At 44.2% G+C, this 16,159-nt stretch overlaps 1 protein-coding gene across 3 annotated transcripts in view; it reads right to left on the bottom strand.

The window, feature by feature from the left end:
* Nucleotides 1–16,159, bottom strand: part of LOC130611210 (protein LYRIC-like) — a 28,315-nt gene that overhangs the window by 1,418 nt on the left and 10,738 nt on the right. For 2 of the 3 annotated variants that reach the window (XM_057431763.1, XM_057431761.1), the window contains exons 2-9: nucleotides 16,058–16,117; nucleotides 14,965–15,055; nucleotides 13,309–13,377; nucleotides 11,191–11,409; nucleotides 9,954–10,028; nucleotides 8,673–8,771; nucleotides 1,592–1,698; nucleotides 769–888 (exon numbers count right to left, since the gene is read on the bottom strand). In XM_057431763.1, the coding sequence (XP_057287746.1) occupies nucleotides 769–888; nucleotides 1,592–1,698; nucleotides 8,673–8,771; nucleotides 9,954–10,028; nucleotides 11,191–11,409; nucleotides 13,309–13,377; nucleotides 14,965–15,055; nucleotides 16,058–16,117 (840 nt within the window). The remainder of the gene's footprint in view (nucleotides 1–768; nucleotides 889–1,591; nucleotides 1,699–8,672; nucleotides 8,772–9,953; nucleotides 10,029–11,190; nucleotides 11,410–13,308; nucleotides 13,378–14,964; nucleotides 15,056–16,057; nucleotides 16,118–16,159) is intronic. The other variant, XM_057431762.1, reaches the window with a different exon arrangement.

Here is a 16,159-nt window from a genome sequence, read left to right as displayed (position 1 = left end):
TGTGGTCAGTGAGTCAGTTAAAAGTGTTTCTCTTAAAATGAGAGCATCAAGAGTTCAAGGGAACAAAACTGTCCTGAGGATCAGGAAAGACCACAGTGGGTGTGAGGGGAAGACAAATGATATTACACAGCCATACAAGTCCAGAGCCACGTTCAGTGACAAGTGAATGAAAAACAATTAGGACATTATGGGGGGTCCCCATTTCATGGAGCAGCAAGGACATCACCGCCAAGGACTGGTCCAAAACCCAGTCAACAATCTGTTCCTTTGTACCTCCCATTCCAAACAAGCTGACATTTTCCACAGCCTTTCTCTGTTGTGCTCTGAGACATTTTGCTCTCAATAAGTGTTTTACTGGTATAACACTGGTCTTGCTTTATCTTCACTGGCTTTTGGAAACCACATTTGCATTACTGTTAGTATCTCCAGGTGACCTTCCACCATGGGTAAAACACAGCCCAGCTGTACACTAAATCTGAAGTGCATTTTCCTGAGAATGCATTTCTTCTTCCATGATTAAAGCCATCTGTTCCTCTCTGCATTGCAAAATCAAACTATTTTGTAAATGTGTTGGGGAATACTGTATTGCAAAAACACACTGGTCACTGTGCTACCCTTCTTTTATAAGAGGGCAGGGAGAAGAAAGAAGAGGAAGTTAGAAGATGGAGAGGAAGACAAACCCCCTTAGATCACATCATCCTAATGGAGAAGACACCCCCCTCTGTTCTTGGAAAACCAGATACTACTCTGGGAATACAAAATACTCACAAGCCTCAGTCCTGCTCCGCCCTTTGCTTTCTTCACTTCCATTTTCTTCTTCTTCTGCTGCATTTTGCTTTTGAGTCCAGAAAGGCAGAAACAAATGCCTGCTTCGCCTTTTAGCAAATCCTGAAAGCATCAGGGATTTTATGAGAGGAGGTATGGAGCTGCTGATTCATTTTTTTCAGTAAAACTGGTTACCTCCAGGAGCATGTGCTGACAGTGTACAAGCAGGGCATCTCTCTGGGTAATGCATACATCTCAGCTTAAAACAGCTCTTTGCAAAAAGCTCAATATGCTCTTCTCACTGCTGTCAAAGAGGGTCACTGCCCTGTGCTTCTACAAGGCAAGCCAAACAGCAAGTCCTCTCTTCTACCTCTCCACAACTGCATCACTGTCAGCAAACTCTCTCACTTAAGTAAACATATCCCAGCTGCTTGCGACGGTGTGAAGGCTGGTGCCAGCTGTGGACTCTGCACCTCTTTTGAGCCCCAGGTATTCAGGAAGGTCAGTGGCAGTAGAAAGAGTTCATTCACACAGGGTGGCAAACACCTGATGTTTGCTGCTCAGGGCAGCAGTGTCACCACATGATGAACTCTCAGAACAAGCCAACTCACACGTCCTGCAAGTGTGTCCCAAGCTCCAGCTCTCTCAGACAGATCAGGGGAGTGACCATGCCAAGTGCTTTCTCCCACTGTTGGAAGGCCCCCACAACCGGAAGAGCCCGTCTTTGGGGCAGGTTTGGACACCCTGGTCTGGCTGAGAGTGATCCCAGTGGAGCAGCTCTTCCTTGGTCATAGAATCAGCATAGTTAGCAGCAACACTGTCTCACCTTCTCCTTCTCATCCCCTGTCTGGTGCTCCTCATCTCCCGTCCAGTTTCCCCACTCTTCCAAGGGAGCCTTCCAGTCAGAGTCCAGGTCAATAGCTGAAGGATCATCTGTTAGGACAAGCATACAAATTAATTATGTTCAAATCCATGCTACTTCCCAGACTCACACTAGTAACAAAATTGCTGCAGAGATCTGTCATCTTCCTGCTTGCCAATGGGCTGTCTGGTTGTGCATGTACGCACATGCGTCGTCAATGTATTTTGAAAACTACAGCTGGCTGCTGATTGACAATTAGTGACTGTACTCTTCAGGACAGGAGGAAAATTAAAGAAGGACAGAAAAATACATACAGGAACAAAAGTGCTTCCATCCTGCACTTCAAGAAAACAAGCTTTACAATACTAATAGCATGGCTTGTCTCACATTTTCTTTATTTCATGGAGAAGGATTCAGGCATATCCAGAAACACTGGCAGACACAGCAGGCTTTTCCACTCACTGCAACACACCATCCTCAGGGCAGTTATTTGTATGGAAGAGTAATATTAGAAAAGAATTTATGCATTTTTTAATGCTCTCATTGGTGTTTTCTTTCCTATCAAAAATAGAACCAACTGCGTTCTTGACTTAATCTTCTTGGTTTATTTTCTTTTCTTGAATGTAAGCCAGAAAGGCACCATCTTGGCATACATGCAACTGTAAATATGCATTAAATAGGTAACACCTACCCTGCATCAATTCTTATCATTTCATGAGGACTAGGCAAAAAACTTTTGAAAATCTTCTAGGTTTCTCTATCTGCCAGCATCTGGTGCCTTTGAAACTCTGGCCACAAGCCCTGAGCTGCCTCTCCATACAGCACTGGCAAACGATACTCAGGCAAGAAGGCAAAACAGACCAGTCTAATTCCTTTGCCCAAACTGAAGGAGTTGCAAAAAACCAGATAAATCAGCACAAGCTGTTGAAAGGACTACTTCATAGAATCATAGAATCATAGAATCATAGAATCATAGAATAGTTAGGGTTGGAAAGGACCTTAAGATCATCAAGTTCCAACCCCCCTACCATGGCCAGGGACACCTCAACACTAAACCATATCACCCAAGGCCTCATCCAACCTGGTCTTGAACACTGCCAGGGATGGAGCATTCACAACCTCCCTGGGAAACCTATTCCAGTGCCTCACCACCCTAACAGGAAAGAATTTCCTCCTTATATCCAATCTGAACTTCCACTGTTTAAGTTTTAACCTGTTACCCCTTGTCCTATCACTACAGTCTCTAATTAAGAGTCCCTCTCCAGCATCCCTACAGGCCCCCTTCAGATACTGGAAGGCTGCTATGAGGTCTCCACGCAGCCTTCTCTTCTCCAGGCTGAACAGCCCCAACTTTCTCAGCCCGTCTTCATATGGGAGGTGCTCCAGTCCCTGATCATCCTCGTGGCCCTTCTCTGGACTTGTGCCAACAGTTCCATGTCTTTTTTATGTTGAGGACACCAGAACTACACACAATACTCCAGGTGACGTCTCACAAGAGCAGAGTAAAGGGGCAGGATCACCTCCTTCGACCTGCTGGTCACGCTCCTTTTGACGCAGCCCAGAATATGGTTGGCTTTCTGGGCTGCGAGAGCACACTGAAGCCGGCTCATGTTCATTTTTCTCATCAACCAGCACCCCCAAGTCCTTCTCCACAGGGCTGCTCTGAATCTCTTCTCTGCCCAACCTGTAGCTGTGCCTGGGATTGCTCCGACCCAGGTGTAGGACCTTGCACTTGGCATGGTTAAACTTCATGAGGTTGGCATCAGCCCACCTCACAAGCGTGTCAAGGTCCCTCTGGATGGCATTCCTTCCCTCCAGCGTATCAACTGAACCACACAGCTTGGTGTCATCGGCAAACTTGCTGAGGGCGCACTCAATCCCACTGTCCATGTCAGTGACGAAGATGTTAAACAAGACCGGTCCCAACACCAGTCCCTGAGGGACACCACTCGTTACTGGTCTCCAGCTGGACATTGAGCATTGACCACAACTATTTACATGCAGCCATCCAGCCAGTTCTTTATCCATTGAGTGGTCCATCCATCAAATTGATGTCTCTCCAATTTAGAGAGATTTTGATAATTTTTTAATGGTTTGAGTGCAACAATCTCAAGTCTTATCCTAACAGGGAAAAAGATTTTGAAAACACAGCATATAACAACTCTTAGCTGGTCACGTCTCTTAAAATAAAAACAAATATAAAAAAAAATCCCAAGATGCATGGAAAAAACTTCTCATTGAAGCAGGGCCAAAACCAAAAGCATGCTGGGGAGGACAGAAGAAAATTGTTTCCAAGAAGTTGCTCTCTCCAGTTTGCTGCCAAATGTCATAAACATGATTCTAGACATTGCTCAAGTTTCTCAGTTTAAAATCCATGCATAGACAGTATTTCTTTCCTTCTTCAACAAAATAGGAGCAAGTATTTTTGAACGCATTCCTCAATAAAATTACAGTCTAAGTATTTTAGGCAAATGAATGCATCTAGATTTGAGAGAGGCACAATATACATGAATGAGTTAGATGTCTGAAGAACAGTTTGTGTAAGCTGTAGCATGGGATACCAGCACCAAAAAGCTTCTGCTGCTTCTCCCCAGTTAGGTAACCTGAGGGTCTGGCTCAGAACTCTGGAGGATTTAGCTGTTGTGGATGAAGACAATAGCAACCTGCACTCCCCAGCCCATTAACTATGCCACAAGGTGCATCGGAGGGAGGACACGGCAAGTCCCAGCTCCTTAGCCTGTGCAGTGCACACTCTGCCTGTGGTTTAAAATCTCTCCTCTTGTGTAGCGTATTTCCTTTCTACACTGACAACTCCTGGAATGTTTTTAAACTTTGAATAGTCTCTAATATTTTAAAATCAGCAACTGCTTTTCCATGGGTCATAAATTCTCTCACAGGCTAAAGTTGGTCAGTAATTCCTCCAATAGGAGAAAACCAAACACAAAAACGAACGTTCCGTGCAGCAACAAGTACTCCTGTTCCCCTGGTGGGTTTAGTACTCATAGAAGTGGTATCTCCCAGTGTACCTATAGACCAACATCTTGATAATTCCCGATGTTCATTTTTACAAAAGCAGTGCTCAGGGCCAGGTTGGACAGGGATTTGAGCAACCTGGTCTAGCAGAAGGCGAACAGGAAAGTACAGCTTTGTCTGGGTGGAGCTGCCGGGAGACTAAGGTAGGTGGCAAGCAAGAATCTATTCAGAAAATCATAGAATCATGATTTGGGTTGGAAGAAACCTTAAAGACCTTCCAGTTCCAATCCCCTGCCATGGGCAGGGGCACCTTCTACTAGACCAGGTTACTCAAAGCCCCGTCCAACCTGGCCTTGAACACTTCCAGGCATGGGGCATCCACAGCTTCCTTGAGCAGCTTGTTTCAGTGTTTCACACCCTCACAGTAAGGAATACCTTCTTAATATCTAACCTAAATCTACCCTGTTTCAGTTTCAGCTGGGTGTAGGTGTCCCTCATTTGGCATCTTCCTCTAGCATAATTCAGTAGATGCAAAAATACTAAGTAAATCCCAGACTAAAGTCTTCTTTTAATTGAAAGAAGCTGCTTATTCTCATGAAACAAAGAAATTAAAATTCATTTTAACCCCGGGACAGAAGAAGGAGGGGAGCCAGGAGACAATGGGGCTGTCTGAGGGTTCCAGGCAAAACCTGCCTTGGCAATAAAGGATTCATTGGGAAGATGCCAAGTCACAGGTAGAAAGACAACCTTCATTGTCGTGAGATGCTGCATTTGCAAAGCAGAACATGGGACTTCTGACACTGCCTTGTGCTGTTGCCAAAGCACAGGTCCACTGCACTCTGAAGCAGAAAAACGGGATAAAATCATTATGTGCTTGCCTTAGAACCTGATACAGGTACTCTACAACAGCCCAGCCAGCCACTCTGTGCAGGTTACACATTTTGTAACAGCAAACCCATCCGCGGCCTATAATGTATTTTGTGAGATGGGTAAGCATAAGTACATCAGTGTCATCAAAGGGGCAGCAGCAGACCTGTGGTACAGGTGCACAAAGGCCATATTGGGAAACATATGCAAGCAGTTAAAACTGTTGAAGTAAAGCACAGGAGGAAGAGCAGGAGGATCCAGAACAACCCTGCAGAGCAAGCAAGAAAGGTGCCTGGCAAAACCAGAGCAGTTCCTGGGCTCAAAAAGAAAGTGAATTATGCCAGAAGCAGAAGAGATTCACCCCCCTTTCTCTCAGCTTTGTGGCAGGGATTAAAAGTATGCAAATACTAATGATGAGCAGGGAAAACTAACTGAAGTAAGTTGCCCATTTTGGGGCCCCCTTCCCACATGGAAGCGTGCTGACCACTTCAATTTCCTCCTGGGGCTGCAATCATCAGTGCTGGCCATGTGGCTTCAGCTCCAAGACACTCAACACCCATAGCTAATGGCTTAGATTACTAAAGACTAATTTTTTGAATATGCAGAGACAATGGCTGATGACAGAACAAGGATTACAGAATCGCTGAGGTTGGAAGGGACCTCTGGAGATTCCACCCTGCTGCTCACTGCAGGCTCAGCTACAGCAGGTTGCTCAGGGATGTAGCCACCAGGATCTTAACATCTCCAAGGGTGGAGACTCCACAACCTTCTGGGCAATCTGTTCTGCTGCCTGAATACCCTCACCATAAAAAAAAAAGCACAAATATTTTCTCATGTGTAAGTGGAATTTCCTGTGATTGTCAGAGGCAACCACCCCATCAGGTGTTCATACACATGACAGACTCTGCTGGACCTACTCCAGTATGTCCATTCCCATCTTGTACTGGGGAACCCAGAAATGGGCACAGCACTCCAGATGTGGTAGTGATTAAGAATTAACCACCAGCAACGTGTATCATTAATGAACATCACCCTAGCAGTGTGTAATCCTGAAATAAGCCTGATTTGTCAGTCTTTTAAACACACCCCTATCACAGTGACCTCAGTTCCCTAACTACTAACTCCCTCTCTCCATGTACATACACTTTCAGTGGCAACAACATGTAAGACTCAAACCTTTTGTTGGTTAGGATGTTATTATTACTGGTACTTCACAAAAAGATATCCCGATGAGGAGCAGGGAGCCAGCCCAGGCTGCTCCGTGAACCTGGCACAGAACAAAGAGACTCATTAAATGTACTGATCTGGATTTGATAAAATGACCCCAGCTCATATTCAGGTTATGAATGGCTTTTATTTTTTTCAGTTCAGAGGCCTGCAAGCACTAACAGGCCTTGTTTAACTGTCAAAGAGCTCATTTAGCCTGCAGCGCAGGCCTTACTGCCAACCATTTCCTCATCTAAATTCAAGGAATACATGTTTGTGACACTCCCCTCTGCATCAATATCAAGACTGAAGAATTAAAGGAAAAATACTACTACTACTAAGAAACAAGCTGTAGGGCGGGCAGGAACCCTTCCATTTCTGCTTTCAATCAAAATGCTTCTGCTCCAACGTTTGCAAGAGCAAGCTGCTGTACTTGCCCCATCTGTTCTGCTTCCAGATGGGGCATTGAAAAAGTGGAGCTCTGCCTGGCTTTGCAACTGCAGATCAAATCCCAAGAGCACAAAGTGTGACATGTGCTAAATGCAACACAAGGAAAGGCTGCTGGAGAGCTACCTGCGTTGCCTCCCTCCTTCCTGTGCAGACGAGCTTGGGCTCAGAAGTTACACAGTGCCCAGCAGCAACGTGGTGATGAACAAACACAGCACTAAGGGAAGGGAATGCTTAGGGTTGGTTTTTTTTTGGTTTAGTTTTTTAAAGGTTTTTTTTTTTGTTTATATTTTTAAAGCAAACTATGCTAGTTACAAAATCCTCTGATGGCCAAACTGATGTGTCTGCTTCAAAGTCTCTGTTTACTGCCGGGCAGTGGAGCGTGATGACCGCAGTGTGTTCTCCTCAATGCATTCAACCAGTCTGGGTTCCCCTGCAGTTAAGGTAATCAGAGCAGCTAGAAGAGCAAGAAGGGGTCTGCTTGGCTCATCAGCCACCATTCCTGCAAGAGCAGGGTAAAAGCTTTCCAGCAGCAGGGGTATAAACAGATACTTCAGTCCTGACCAAAAAGTCAAGAGAAAAGGCCGTATAATACCCCCACTGTTCATGCCAAATTATTCCAGCCACTCAGGACCCACGCTGGCCTATCAAGCAGATTTTAAAAGTAACAAGAAAGCAACCAGTCATAAAAAGACTGCAATGCCGATTGTCAGAGTCCACTGGAGCTGGATTTTGCGTGTGGGTTCTGGGTATTACAGAGGAGACTTTCAGTTTTGGCAGAGGTACCCCATGCTCTAGCAGCACCCTGTCCTCCCTGCAGCTCTTCCTTGGCCACCCCACAGAGGCCAGGCCAGGGGCTGCCTGGAAAGGAGCCATCCAGCTCCACCTTCGCCACCCAGTGATGGGAGGGCAACAAACACAATGCTCCAGTTATGAAAACCAATCCCAAATTTTCATTCATTGCACAAATTTAATAATCTGCGATGACTGCTAACACATGGGGTTTTGAAGCACAGAGACCATACTGTTGCCTCTGGCTCAGGGAGTCCCTGATCCACTCTCAGCTGGGTGTGGAGAGGGATCGTTTTGTGCTTGCCCTGTTCCTGTGCTTATCTGCCCTTAACTACTATGTGCAACTGCCGGAGAGAGGACACCAGGCTACAGAAGCCTTCAGACAGCCTCCCTACAGCTGGTCTTGCTACCCACAATGTCTAATTACGCTTTGCACAGCAGTATGAATGCACTGAACAAGACTGTATGCACTTTATCCCTTTTTGTCACTTTCTAAGTAAAAACATAAAGAAACTACATGTTCTCACGCTTCTCAAAGATCCCGTGCAGGGCACCTGCTGCTCTGGCCAAGCTCACAGCAGCTCTGGGCATCTGCCCAAAACCAGACACAAGCTGAATTTCTTCCTTACCTCTATCAGCCTTTGTGCAGATGAGCCACATGGGAAGTGGACCCTTATTTTTGAGGCTTAGGGAACAGACTGAAAAGGGTGTCAGCATTGGTACACTTGTGTTTCAATAGAAAGAGAGCAAAGGGACGTACCCTGCCCCTGCCATGCACTGTCTGCGGGGACGAAACTTGAGCTGGCGTGCCAACAGCATCTGGAAGGACTGGCCTTGGATGATTTATTCTTCACGTTATCTGCATACAGGAAGGCATCCTTTTAAAAAATAAAACCAAAAAACACCCCTCTAACCTAAAAGATAATCACACAGGTATATTCACATTATTAGAACCAATTAATTATGCCTTTATCTGCATCCTTCCCTCCAGCGTATCAACCGAACCACACAGCTTGGTGTCATCGGCAGTAGCATCTTCTTCAGTTCTTTTATACACTAGATTTTTTTTTTTTTCACATATCTGATCTTTCCTTTCTTTCTTTCACCTAAACAACTCCCTTGATTCTGTATTGTTCTGTATTGGTTTGATTTTTTTCTGCATAAATGCAAATGTGAACAATGTTAATATTCTCCCTGTTGAGTACTTGCACATTAGGAACTGCTTCACTCCACTGATGCAGTGTTGGAAAATAGAATATTAAATATGGAATGATTATTGATTACCATGTCTGGCTTTAGAAATTAATTTCAGCATTCTGGCTTACACCACACATGCTGTTCTGTGCACAGATGTCTATCTATGTGTATCTCTGCTTGCCTTTAGCATCTCAAAAAGATTCAGGACCAGACTTTGCATTCATCAGCCAGCTACCTGGACCTCCAGACAAATGTGAGTTTCTGGTAGGCAGAAAGTGTATGAATCAGGCAGCAAGAAGGACAGACAGTTGCAGAGAAGCAAAGTGAAAGCCAGGAACAAGGCTCAACTTAATACAAAATCAGGAGGTGTTCCATCCTTCTCAAGGCCATGTGTGGAGATGCTTAAGCTGGAAAACCTTTGCTGTGCTGGCCAGGAAGCTTCTAGCTAGGCAACCTCTAACGGGACCTCTCCAACCTGGGCATCTGCTCTCCACTGTGTCTGAATTCTCTGAATTTGCTGGTCATCAGAACACATCAGAACACAACAGAACCCCCCTGTGTGAGCAGATGTAACAGGGAGAATATGCTGGCAATATTTTTTTTTGTCATTTATTCCAAGATGAGACATGAGTTTGGAAAGTGCCAAGTAAAACATTCTGATGTCACTTCTTCAAATGCTGGTATGCTGGATTGCAGATGGAAGCAAGCTTTATGTGGGAGAGTGTCTAATGAAATGCTGCTGCAAGGGAGAAGATCCGTATGTGAGCAATGAGAGTACTTTAGGCCAAGGGTCTAAGAAAGCAATAGAAGAATTCACATGGAAGTCCAAAGAGAGAACACTCACCTAACTCCCCGGACAGGTCTGATAATGTCCCAAAGGTCACAGAACAGGATTTTACTTCTGCAATATTCCATGTTCCTGCATTTAGAAAACAAACAAACAGTAACCAAAAATGCGATGTCACATTTACAGCTGACAACTGCAGTTCCTACCTGACACTCCCAATCTCATTACAGCCCTTCCCTGTTCACTCCATCCCAAGCCTGCAGTCACTGCTGTTGCTGGAGAAGAATCAAGCAAGGAGAAATTATCTCTTATGGACAGAAAGAGTTCAGCCCAGTCACCATATACACGTTCTCAGCCCTTCAAAGTGTGCATCACACCAGCATGGGACTTTTCTGGACTTAATCAAAGTCCTCCTTCATCTGAACCGATGCCTGTCCCCTTTACGCCCAAGTGGCAGAAGCTGTAATCACATATCAGCTTGGAATTTGGCCTTTTGAAAGCATTAGAGTAAAAAATGGTACTAACATTCTCCCTGCATCAACCCTATACTTTGCAAAGAAAAGAAAAAAGGACTCTAGCAGAGAAAGCAAGTCATGTAACTCATGTAAGGGCAATCTAAAACCATTTTCTGAATCACCAGAGTACTGGATTACTGATACTGAAGGTGGTTCATTGTATGGCCTTATATGCCAATCAATCCAGTCATCGAGATTGGCCTGGTAGTCCACCCCTTCACTGTTTTAAAGGCGTCTCAGGTTATAGAGACTCAGCTTCCCACCTCCAGCTTATGTTACATAGAGAATGCCCCAACAGCACAACTGAGAGCCAAAGTTGCTCTAAACGACCTTGTTTGAACAAGAGCAAGGGGTGAATCAGCTGGGAAGCTGGGCAAAATATGTAGGTACAGCACAGCACTGACAGGAACAGACTACTTCCAACTGTCAAATACCCAAACTGATATAGGAATACCCTGACTCATACTGCTTTGATCTACATGCTGCAGATAGACCCTGAAGCCTGACTGACTATGTGTGAGCGTCCTTGAAAAGGAAAGGAAATGCTTTGTCTGCAAAGGAACAAAACACTACATACCTGTGGGTAGAAAACAAGTTGTACCCAACAGGTAGCCTGCAACACAAAAAAATTCCTGCTACAAAGACAGGAATTACTATTGCTGGAAAATAAGTAGCAGGGTTTAAAGGGTTGGACAACATTGCAGGTGTGCAGGATGCATGTTGGTGAGGCTGTACTGTGCGGGACACGAAGCTTTCCCTCTGCAAGGCTTGACACTCACCTACATTGGAGAAAACATCCTCTTCTGCCAGGGAGAACGCCGATTCTTCCTGTATGGCTCCTGACGCCTTCAGTGCAGTCCCACACTCTGCCTTGGCAATGAGAGCACCTTTTCCACCACCACTGGTGTCCTCTGTGAGTGGCCACAGTGCACTCTTCTCATCCCAGTCAAAGGCTTGCTCAGCTACCAAGCTACCCAGAGATGCTCTGCTGGGGTCTTCTTGGGAATAAACATTATCACAGGGTCATCATTATTTTTAATTACAATTAAGAGTTTGTACAGGGGAAACAACAGAGCAACACCTAATCTAAACCCATCAGAAGTAATAGCTATATGCCAACTGAAATTATTCACAGATACAATGACAGTAAAGCAGAGCCCCTGGGAGGGGACACTGAAACAGCAGATAACAAAGACCATGTGAGAAGGAAGGCACCATGCAATCCAGCAAAGTATTCCACAGGAGATGACGCTGCACTATAGAGGCCTTGGGCATCCCCTCCTAACTGCAAGGGTGGCTCAATGCCTCCAGAGTCCAGCTGGGGACCCAGAGCAATAGAGGGAGAGAAAGAGAACAGCAGGACCTCCAAGGAAAAAGAAAGCAAACCTTTTGGATGTTGTTAATTCAAGGCTGCTACAGAAATCAGCACCAGGCACATGAGTATTTATAAATAATTACAAATACCTTCAACATCTTTTGTTCTGAAGGGTTCCTAATGCACTTTATGACTCCAGCCTTCACAATAGCAAAGTTTTTTACTGGGGCTTTGGTGAGGAGGGGACCACTGCTGTCATTAACCCCACCTTCAGACACCTTAATGCTGATGCTTCTTCCCAAGTGCAGCAATCAGCACTTGACAGGGTTAGGGATTTCTCCTGGAAGATCACATTTCTTTGTAAATACCCATACTAAACAGGACCACCCCAATGACCCGGTTCAGCTTGCTGCACAACCCAGGCTCCAGGACTGCACCAAGGACTTCTGGTGCTTCAACTGCAATGTGGTCAGCTGAGCTCCCTTCCCTTGGGTCAGCAAAGCACTTTAAACCTGATAGATCTTACTGTTAAACCATGCGTTAACCTTCTGCATATGCAGCTGGAACCACCAATGCCAACAGGCCAACCTGCATGAGGAAAGACAAATACAGACCCATCTACTTTGCTGGAGAGCAAGTAGAGACCTCAGCACCATAAGCCATTAGAGACTGTCATGCAGATATTTAACTCAACTCTTGATAATCCAAGAGTTAAAAATCTAAACTCAATGTTTAATATTATATAATCCAAATGATAAAGTGGTTCCAAAATAACTGTATATTTTTAGATTAAAATTTGCTGTTCACTTGCCCTTCGATTTTAGGTTACCTGAGAGCACTTTAAGACAAGTCTTATTACAGACAGTGCACAAACACCCATATTTATCCAGCTATGTCTTGCAATTTCAAACTTCTATCTTAGCTTATAAATTACTTTAATATTTTAAATTTACAGGTTTCACTATTATATTGATCATTTAACCACAGATAATTAAAATATTTCCAAATACCTTAACTCCATGACCTGCTTTCATATATAAACATAATATTAATATGTTATAATGTTAATAACAACATGATTAGTAGAAATGTATATAGGCACAAGTACATGGCAGACATTTTAAAATCCTCAGAAGAAAAACGTAGAGTGAGCACAAAGTTTTGTTTAATTTTATCCCCCTTTTATAGCTGTTTACTCTATGCAGGTCTGGATTAAAGAACCTGTTTGGAACTGAGCAAATTACACAAGTTTTTATACATCCACTATCAGAAAACTTCTCTCAAGTCATGCAGAAGTAAGTAATCCACATTACAACAAGCCTTTAGCAGATCTCAGATCTAACAGACATTTATTTGCTTTCAAAGTCCTATGGGTAATACTATGTGTTTTAATGAAAGCCTGGAGTAAAAGGCAAGCTCCCAAGTAAGAGCTCCCAAAGTTGCTTTTTCCTAAGTTAAGAGCCTACATGAATGTGAAGATTTTGCTGCCGAATGACGAATAGAGAAAAGAAAGATGTTGGAAACTGAGAAGGGGTGACCAGCTCAGCCAGGGTAGATGTGTAAACTAAGCCTGTACATTTACCTTTTTGTTTCAGCCTTTCCTTTCTTAAGTGTCTCTTTTCTCTGCTGCTGATCTTGGTCTGCCAAACTCCTACAACACAAAGCAAAGTTCATTTTTAAGCAAACAAGAAATTTCCTTTACTGCCTTTATTGCTTAGCACGAAGGTAAACAGCTATCTGGTAGTTTCTGATACTGGCTGTAAAAGCGGCATCAGGGCAGAGAGTGCTAGCACGGCCTCATGCAGCATCTTCCCTGCGTGCAGCCTTTGTTGTCTCTGCAGAAACCAGTTACATAAGAAATCCCCATCACAAACCTGTCTGTCATATGTCCTGACTCATGTCACTGCACATATTCTTCTGTCCTTTCTGTCAGCCTGACGTGACACCCGTTCCCTTAGGGGAGATGTCACAGCAGAGCATCCACCGCCTTGTACATCTGACAGCAGAGAAAATCTTAATCATCAAATAAGGCTTCAATTTACTGGCTTTCTGTAGCCCTGAACATACCCTCAGACTTGTTCTGCGATGTGGAGACCCTCTGCCACACATCTGATTTCAGCACATATTCGTTCATACTGAATGGGCCAGGTTCTGCCTCCATCCATGCTCTCCATGACCCAAAAAGTCAGCAGAGGGACTGGCACAAATGGTTAATAACAAGAAAAACAAAGTCCCTGGATTTCATCGAGGCAAACTCTTTGTTTCTCCAAAGTACCCCCAAATAAGTGTGAAACAGTTCAGCTGGCTCATCTGTTCAAAACTAAACATCTGTTTGAAGAAAAGGCTTTTCTGCTTCCAATTCTCTTCAGGCAGCCTTGTAGGCACTCTGCTCCAGGCATAAGGGCCCACAGGGAGGACTCTGGTCCAACAGCAGTGAGGGCTTCTTTTGATCTCATGACCCCACGAATCACATTATAATCTTTTAAGTCCAGAAAAGCTTAGAGTTTCTTTTTTACAGTATGACCCTTGATGGGTGGAGACAGAGAGGCGCTCGTAGGATGCAATATATTTTCCAGTGAAATTCTAGCTGCCCAAGCCTTGCTAGCCCCTGCCAGATTGCTTTGCAGATTTGCTTGCAAGCAAAGATCTTGACTTTGTTTCATGGGCATGCTAGAAATTGGCTATATATTACCCCAGTGCCTTTACCAGCTTCCATCATGGGCACCACAAAACATTGCCTGGGAAGACCACAGCTTCAGCTGTGCATCAGCATGGCAGAGGCCACAGGATTAAGTAAGAGCATGAAGACAGGACTCTGCTACTCAGTGGACCTCTGGCCACTTCAGAGATGCTTCCTCATCTGCAGATGGGCCATCCCTGTGAATGTGGTAAGAACCTGAGAAGTTCTTACAGGAAAACACGTGGTCCCTGTCCTAGTTATACATAGTAAGGAGCAGAACATAGAATTGTATCATAGAATGGTTTGGGTTGGAAGGGACCATAAAACTCGTCTAGTTCCAATCCCCTGCCATGGGCAGGGACACCTTCCACTAGGCCAGGTTGCTCAAAGCCCTATTAATCTGGACTTAATAGATATAATTACCTCTCAAACTGGCATTTTTCCCCAATAACGCAGAATACTAGAATAGTGGAGAAGACTTCCCTTTTGAAATATTTCATCCCATGTTATTATTTGTTAATATAAATCAGATAACAGAAGTACCAGATCTTTTGTTACCTTCCTCCTCTTGCAGTTTGTCTTTTTCTGCAGAAAGCAGGTCTTTTGGCACCTTCCTATCTGAGCACTGGGCTTTCCTCTTCTTCCTAGGCTACAGTATACAGGAGGTAAACCAGAAAGATAAACCAGGTATTTGTTACATTTCATCATGAAGGAAAAGAGTCAGGGTCATAGTTTTGAAACAGAGACCACACAGTGGTACTCGGAGAGCAGTTGTCACTGGAATCTTTAGGGGGGTGCAAAAGTCTTCCTGATCCGATATCTTTGCAAACTCCAAACAAATGAATGCTGCAGCTTTTGGCCTACAAATTTGTCCTATCTGCTAGTCTAGGAAGCTTAGATTTTAATTCAGGTACCTGCTCTATAATAAGATTTGCATTCATCATTCCTGAAAATTAATTTTCATCCTATAAAGGAGGAAACCTTAAAATGATTTACCCCCTTTACAACCAGCAATGCTGAAATCAAGTGTTAAGACCCAGCCTATGCTTAACCAAAAAAGCCCCCATGGAACAGACTTTTTTAAATGAAGATGTCTGTAGTTTACACTAATCTGAAAGGGCACAGCAGTGGCTGAGGTGATTTTCATATGTCTTGATGAAGCAGTAGAGCTAACCTTAAGCCTTCAATTTTGAATATTCTAGCTTTAACATTCTAGCAAGTGGTTCTTGACTTTTCCAGGGCAGAATACCCCTATCAGGAGCACACTTCCCTGCCCAGGGTGGGGGGCTGCTCCTCACTTAGAAGTATCTGTAAAGCACAGACACTTTCCTCCATGACAGTACAAGTGCTCAATGCCCAAGATAAAACCCTTGCCCAGACCCAAGGAAATGTCCCTGTCAGAGCTGGAACTGAAATACAGGAGATCCCAGCTCACGCATGGACCATGAGACCGTCCAACTTGTGGTGGCAGTGACAAGCACCACAGTGTGACTGTACCAGACAGTTACTTGGTCTCCTGTTCCTAAGTCACCTCTTAAGTGCCACAACTTATTTTTACAAATTATCTTTACAAAGGACTGCCAAATAGGAAATATTCTTAAAACAAGTCTCTTGAAAGACAATATATTAACTCCAAAACTCTTGCTAGTACCTTGACAAGCTTTTTCTCTTTGATGTTGACTGATGATATAATTTTGCCATTCACTGGAACCTAGAACATGGACAGTAAAAATGCATTACAGACTATATATGT

This window comes from Pezoporus wallicus, unplaced genomic scaffold (genome assembly GCF_028554395.1).
Source record: "Pezoporus wallicus isolate ANWC-B61680 ecotype Strahan unplaced genomic scaffold, APGP_CSIRO_Pwel_v1 contig_161, whole genome shotgun sequence".
Lineage (NCBI taxonomy): Eukaryota > Metazoa > Chordata > Aves > Psittaciformes > Psittacidae > Pezoporus > Pezoporus wallicus.
This window is presented reverse-complemented; position numbering and strand designations above follow the sequence as displayed.